At 41.8% G+C, this 7,970-nt stretch overlaps 1 protein-coding gene across 1 annotated transcript; it reads right to left on the reverse strand.

The window, feature by feature from the left end:
• Positions 1–763: 763 nt before the first annotated feature.
• On the reverse strand, positions 764–1,696 carry LOC122486374 (olfactory receptor 7A17-like). Its single transcript, XM_043585811.1, has one exon. The coding sequence runs from the start codon at positions 1,694–1,696 to the stop codon at positions 764–766; it is 933 nt and encodes a 310-aa protein (XP_043441746.1).
• Between the last annotated feature and the right edge of the window lie 6,274 nt (positions 1,697–7,970).

Here is a 7,970-nt window from a genome sequence, read left to right on the forward strand (position 1 = left end):
GAAAGTTTGACTTCTTCCTTGCCAAATTGGATGCCTTTTATTTCTTTTTGTTGTCTGAATCCTGAGGCTAGGACTTCAAGTACTATTGAACTATAGTGGTGAGAGTGGCATGCCTGTCATGTTCATGATCTTAGGAAAGCACTCCATTTTTCCTCATTGAGGATGATATTATCTCTGGGACTTTCATATATGGCTTTTATGATGTTAAAGCATGTTCCTTCTATCCCTACGTCCTTGAGTATTTTTATCATAAAGAGACTCTTAACAATAGAGAACAAACTGAGGGTTGCTGGAAGGGAGGTGGGTGAGGGGATGGACTAAATGGGTGAGAGGCATTAAGAAGGGTGCTTGTGATGGGAACTGGGTAAGTGAAGAATCACTAAACTATACTACTGAAACCAATTCTACATTATATGCTAACTATGTAAATTTAAATAAAATCTTGGAAAGAAATAAAATAAAATCCAACTTGCCCATTGTAAGATACAGAAATGTACAGGCATCTGTGATCCAACATTTGGGAAAACATGGGAATGTATGAGAGTGGACGAAGGAGAAACCGTATATCAGACAGATCAGAAGCTTAATAAAGTGAGTTATTGAAATGTATGGAGAAGTTGAAATCAAACAAATGGGAATTCCAAGAAATAAATAGAGGGGGCAGATTCTACTTCCACAGTCTGATCAAAGAATAGCAGTTCCTGGCTCTGATGCTTTGAGCCCTGCAATCATGGCATGTCTTCAGCCCCAGGACAATTGGCCTTTACATCACTGGAACCCCAACGATTCTTTTCAGAGCCCTCTTTATGTCTTTGTTCCTCAGGCTGTAGAAGAAGGGGTTCAGCATCGGTGTGACCACGGTGTACATCACCGAGGCTGTGGCACTTGAGTGGGAGCTCTGGGTAGCAGCAGAGCTGAGGTACACTCCTAGGCCAGTACAATAAAATAAGGAGACAACCGAGAGGTGAGACGCACAGGTGGAAAATGCCTTATACTTGCCCTGAGCTGATGAGATCCCACGTATGGAGGAAACTATCTTAGAATAAGAGTAAAGGATCCCAGCTAGGGAAGCACCACCCAACAATCCAGCTGCAAAATACATCAGCATGTCATTAAGAAAGGGATCAGAACAGGCAAGCAGGACCACCTGATTGATTTCACAGAAAAAGTGGGAGATTTCCACCTCTGTACAGAAGGACAGGCACAACATCATTAAGGTTTGTAATAAGGAGTTCAGGGTGCTCATCATCCAGGACACCAGAACAAGCAGCCCACAGTAGGTGGGTTTCATGATCAGCATGTAGTGCAAGGGTTGACAGATGGCCACGAACCGGTCATAAGCCATCACAGACAGTAGAAAGTTGTCCAATCCAGCAAAGAGTAGGAAAAAATACATCTGTGTGATGCAGCCTGCATAAGTTATGACTTTGCTCTGTGTCTGGATGTTCCAGAGCATCTTCGGGATGGTGGTGGAGGTGAAGCAGATGTCTACAAAGGACAGGTTGGCCAGGAAGAAGTACATGGGCGTGTGGAGGTGGGAGTCAGAGCTGACGGCCAGGAGGATGAGCAGGTTGCCAAACACAGTGATCAGGTACATGGAGAGGAAAAGCCCAAAAGTGAGGAGCTGCAGCTCTGGTTCCTCTGATAGTCCCAGAAGAAAAAATTCTGAAACTTGTGAATCATTTCCTGGTTCCATGGGCTAGAGGGGACTATCAGGGAACAAAAAATAGCATGACCGAGTTTGTCAACAATGAACATTGCAAATATCATTGGAATTCTATAATTTTTATTTTTCTTTCAAAAATTCAATATCCATAGTGTTTTGGATAGAACTTGCCCCCTCTGGGGACTCCCTCATGCCAGCTTTGAATAGGAATTCACATCCCACACTTAGCTTTTTCCCCTAATACTCATGGATTCTATAGTTTTAATGAGAAATTCTGTCACCCATTTGAGGAATAACCTTGAGCACTGACTAATCTCCAGACAAAGAGTACAGGTGTCAAAAAAATAAAAGTCTATAAGGTTCAGTGATGGAGACAGAGGATAAGCAAATGAAAGAGTGGATAAAATATGAGAAGGTGACAGGTGCTATGAAGAAATACAAAGCCTGTGTAAAGGAAAGAACGGGTGAAGATGTTACTTTTTCCTGGTTATTCGGGCATACCAAAACACATCTAAACAGAGGCCTCAAGGAGACAGAAGGAGACACAAAGTCCTCTGGGGAAAAGTACACCAATCAGAGGGAACGACCAGTGCAGAGGCTCTGAGAAAAGTCCTTTTTTTAAATCAATTTTTAAAACCTGAGGGTGGTTGATGCACCATGTTACAGCAGTGTGGGGTGTACAATCCAACAGTTTTACACATCACACCATGCTTACCACACGTGGAGCTGCCATTTGTCACCACACAATGCTCTGATAGTATCACTGACTATATTCCCTTTGCTGTGTCTTTTAGTCCTGTGTGTCCTTCGTTCCTTAACTGGAAGCCAGTATCTCCCACTCCCTGTCATCATCTTTCTTTTTGTTGGTTTGTTTGTTGTTTTAAAAGCCAATATTCATTGGTCATTCAATGGTCAACCAAAGCCATTGCGTTGAGGGGAATGAGCAAGAGGAAGAGTGGTGACAGATGGTGGCAGGGAATGTTGAGGAACAAGGTGGCCTCCCCGGTACTGATGAAACTTCACGGCACAAGGAATCCCTCCTTCACATAGAGTCCCTTGCACTTTATTGATTTTGTGTCCAAAGAATCTTTGGATAGAAATGGGCCCCCTTCTTATCTTCATGTGTTGGGTAATAATCTGGCATCTGTATATTAAGGGTCACATTATGGAGCTATGGGTTCCAGGACCTCTGCTTTGAAAACCGCTCATGGCACACGACACACACATGCACACACACACACGTGTGTGCCCCCTAGTCTCCTAGGACCATGTCACAACCAGACTATTCTCACCTCAAGGCACATTAATTAGGTAAACACTGATACAAGGCAAGCTGTTGACAAGAGATTTTCTTTCCTCTAAAGATGTGAAAATACATCCAAGTTCCAGTAGTTAAGTCTTCTATGAGCATGTAAACATGGGTCTCCGCATTAATATGAACTTTTCATAGCCAGTGTTTAAAGAAATTAAAATATCATTTTCAAAAACTGAGAGCAAGAAAAGTGGGAAGAAAGATCTATGAGTTGAGGTGGCCCCTAGCAACGGATGAGAATGTGTCTTCTCTTCTGGCAACACCCCAACCCCAGGTACGTCTCCTTCAAGCCCAGGATAATGAAGCAGCAAAAAGCAATGTATCTAAACGGAAAAGTTAGGATGTCTAAGTTATCAAGACATCCCGCTAAATAACAAGCAAGGGAAAACCCCCACAATTCTCTAAGGGTAATACACAGAGTACAACAAAAGTGGCGGATTTTAAAAGATTATTTGCTAACAAAACCCCACCTCTTATAAGTGATATAAAATGCAACACCTTCATCATCAGAGACTCGTGTTTTGAATTTTGGATCTACATATGTTTGCTTTTTGAATTTGGAGAACCAAGCAAACTACTCTTTTTTTCATTTAAATTCTACTCAGGTAACATACAGTGGAACATATTGTTTTCAGGAGTAGAATTCAGTGATTCATCACTGACAACACCCAGTGCTCATCACAGCAAGTACCCTCCTTAATCCCCATGACCCATCTAGCTCATCCCCACCTACCTGCTCCATCAACCCTGAGTTTGCTCTCTACCCCTATGAATCTCCTGTGGTTTGTTTCCCTCTCTTCCCCCACCTTCCCAAACAAACTATTGTAAATGCTAATATCCTTCCCCAAATAGTAGGGCTAGAGGTATCTATCCTGCTCAGGTGGTTGGCAGATTTAGTGAACACGCCATAAAGAACTTAGCATAGTTCCCTCAATGGATAATGAGTGCTTCTTACTGATGAGGAGATTTGACCGACTTTTTCTTCTCTCAAAGTCCCCATCACTTCCCCACTTCTGGGGCCCCAGTTATACAGCCCTATTTCAGTTTTCTTCCTCTCTCCACCCATCACAAGCTAGCACCCTTCTAGCCAATATTCACATTTACCCCCGAGAGATCTGTCTATATTACAATTATGTTACTGTCCACCTTCCTGATTTAATGCTTTCATCTGACTCCCCCCTGGAGAATGAACCCCAAATCCATATTTCCAACACTTGGCTTGCCTCTCCTGACTGACCCAACAGCTTTGCATTCATGCTGCCTCACCCACATCAATTCTACCGACACTGAACTTGGGTTGTAGCTTCATCTCAAGCCCCAGTCTCAAGACTCCGAGCCCCTACACACCTGCTTCCCCTCTGGTTGGAATCATCCACTGATCTATTTGGAAGTTTTCACCTCTTCTGTCTTGAAACTCCCATCTCCTCTTTCAGACAGCAAGGAGTCGTCTCCTTCATGAATGTGTGTGTGTGTGTGTGTGTGTGTGTGTGTGTGTGTTTTGACATTCCCACAAGAAAAAAAAAAGACTTTCTTTTGTGATAATTTAGATGTGGTGTTATCACTGTAATTTTTATTTAATTCCATATATGTTTCCCTGCTAGACTGTGGGTGCCCTGGGCATGTTATACTTACTCCCATCCTTTACCCCAGACATAGTTTGGTTGGGGACAGTAGTAATACATACATATTGCATGAACAAATGAGAGATTGTGCTCACAGGAGTTGTCAATGAAAGGAGAGAGAACACAAACAGGGAGCTACCAGCACAGGAACAGAGAGCCAGGGAGAGGAATGTTTTCCATATTCTGAGACTGGGACCATTTGTGGGGTCAGGGTGTGGTTTGCAAGAATAAACTAGAATAGAAAAACTAAGGCACAGTAGAAAATATCAGAGCACGTCGTACGTGGTCAGGTGCAGACCAATCACTCATGGTTCTCCTTGTTGAGTTACATGTGTGTACGTGTGAGTGTGCAAAAACGTGTTTCCTTTCTTCATATGTCTATCCCTGAGAACATTGTGTCAGATACACATTTATTTCCGCCACTCTGCTTTCTTCATTTAATGTAAGATCCAAATGAGCAGGACCTCACTTCTTTCATTCATTTTTTATTTTTGCTGTTTCATAAAGGTGTGCATTTATATAGTAACACATTTTTAGAAAATGGAATTTATAAAATACAAGGAATAGCAGGGAGAAGAAAACCGGGATAAATAGTGAATTCAAAATAAACTTATTAATTAAAATCGAGTTAAAAAGACTCTTCTGTAGGAGAAGATATAAAATATAATTTCATCACATTAACACACGTCTCAAAATCAAAATGGAATCGGCAAAACCTCAAAAAAGAATAGGAAAACAAGAATTATGATTATAACTGACTTTAAAAATAATGCGGGGGGGCGCCTGGGTGGCTTGGCCGGTTAAGCGTCTGACTTCAGCTCAGGTCATGATCTCATGGTCCGTGAGTTCGAGCCCCGCGTCAGGCTCTGTGCTGACAGCTCAGAGCCTGGAGCCTGTTTCAGATTCTGTGTCTCCCTCTCTCTCTGCCCCTCCCCTGTTCATGCTCTGTCTCTCTCTGTCTCAAAAATAAATAAACGTTAAAAAAATTTTAAAAAATGCAGGGAGCAGACTATAAAATTATAATTTCATTCTGTACAAACCTAAGTGGGGTCACACACACTTGTGAGAAAGATGTAAGTTGAATGCAAGAGAAATTTCTGTTTCCACAGGACGGCAGAAGGACTATTGCTAGTTTAGAAAATAGATCCAATCACAAAACAAAAGGTAGCAGTGAGGAAGCACAGATGGGAGGTAGGTGGCAATACATACAAAAGGCAGTTTATGACTACGAGGCACATAGAAAGCAATGGGTGGGGGAGAAAATATGGCCAACTGGTAGATTTGACCAAAGTTTATAAACTCTCACACCACCCAGAAAATATATCTGTACATACATACAAAAATTAAACAGCAAATAGTAAACTTGGCTTAAAATTTGAAAAATTTTTTTTGCATTTTAAGTTTTTATTTAAATTCTAGTTGGTTAAAATATAGTGTAATATTGGTTTCAGGAGTAGAATTATTTGTGTGAAAAAAATGCAATCAAGAGGAAGGAAGAAAATGATTCAGGAAAAGAACACTCAGACTCGATGTAAAAGGCAAAGAAATTACACTGATAATTTACGACAGGGAAAGTAAGTGGCCAATAAACCCCAACATAAATTCGTCCTCCAGGTGATGAAATAAGTGCAAAATAAAACCCTCTAGCATATGCCTGTTCGAGTTTTAAATAAACTTTTTAAGTGACCTAATGGAGAGAAGATTCTGTGAAATGTATGTCTCCAGAACTGCAGTTGCCAGGTCGTGGCTCCCTCCATTGGTCTGGACCTTTCTAAAAGATACAGAATATGCTCCAAAATACCCCATCTTAAAAATATTGTTTAAATTCCCTCACTGCACCTCCTTCCATACCTAATAGTATATTTTTATATTTCCTTTAACTGAAAACTCTTTGGAAATGTTCAGATTATCCTGGAAGACAGTACCCGGCATTCCCTCGTTGGTCGCATCCAACTGATCTTTTATTCCCACCACTTAATTTTCAACAATAATCCTTACATTGCTAATTTCAACAGACATTTCCTTTTTTTCACATCTTAAATAAATTGATTATAAATGAGTGGGTTGGGCACCTGGGTGGCTCAGTCGGTCAAGCGTCCGACGTCAGCTCAGGTCATGATCTCGCAGTTGGTTAGTTCCAACCCCACATAAGACTCTGTGCTGATGGCTCAGAGTCTGGAACCTGCCTCAGATCTATGTCTCCCTCTCTCTCTGGTCCTCCCCCACTACACTCTGCCTCTCTCTCTTTTTCTCTCAAAAGTAAATAAACATTTAAAAAAATGGGAGAGACTGGGTGGCTCAGTACATTGCCTCAGGTCATGATGTCGCAGTTCGTGAATTCGAGCCCCACGTCAGGCTCTGTGCTGACAGCTCAGAGCCTGGAGTCTGCTTCAGATTCTGGGTCCCCCTCTCTCTGTGCCCCTCCCGCACTCTTACCCTGTCTCCATCTCTCTCTCTCTCAAATATAAGTAAACCTTAAAAAAATGAAAGAGTTCACCGTGGCAACAAACACAATGATCTTTCCGCTCCGAGACCAGGATGCTTAGGCTGTCAGGTGACCTCAGAGGAAAGCTTTCAGATTCCATTCTCTCGGAACCTTCCCTGGAATACCTGCTGAGTTCTGAGACTCACCTAGATGGGGTCTCTGAGAGGAAGGTCTCCAGGTAGAAGTCAGAATTCCTCCCTGTTTGTTGATGACGGAAAGCAAGCTCTATTCCCAGAACAGGAAGGAGTGAAACATTGGTCCCCAAACCAGACTTAAGAATCCAAATGCAAAAACCATGTCTCTTCCGGCTTCGGATTAAACATGTTCTGGATCTGCAGCCGAGGAGATATTTACAGCTCCTTATGTTTGCTGCATCTGACACAGCAAAATGTGTCTGAAACGTTAGACACATTTCCCATTGTTACTCCAACCCTGAGCCCATCTCCCCATGGGAACTTATCTGGACAGAATGGAATTTTTTCCTGTAGATTCCCTGTTCCCAAGAGATCAGATTAGAATTCAGGCATATCCAATTTTTATTACTCCTCCTCGAACTTCCCTGGCTTGTCTAACATTGAAACGTTTCACAGACCTGAGTGAAAGTTTTTTTTTTTCCAAATCTAGGACTCAGGAACCTGTCTTGACAATGCCCCTTGGCTCTCCGAAACATTGAGTTGTGGTGGTAACACAACTCCTGATAGTCTAGAAAATACCTATTCTTTCTTCAACAAGAAAAAGTGTGTTCCTTTGCTATACAACCATGGGTTTAATAATCCTTGGATCTGATATTCTTTTGACAAATCATCTAACAGTTTCATATGTTTAAGACAGGTTAAAATTGATGTTTATAAAACATTTGGTAATTCTAGGTGTATTACGAAGCTG

Source organism: Prionailurus bengalensis, chromosome A2 (assembly GCF_016509475.1).
Source record: "Prionailurus bengalensis isolate Pbe53 chromosome A2, Fcat_Pben_1.1_paternal_pri, whole genome shotgun sequence".
Classification (NCBI taxonomy): domain Eukaryota; kingdom Metazoa; phylum Chordata; class Mammalia; order Carnivora; family Felidae; genus Prionailurus; species Prionailurus bengalensis.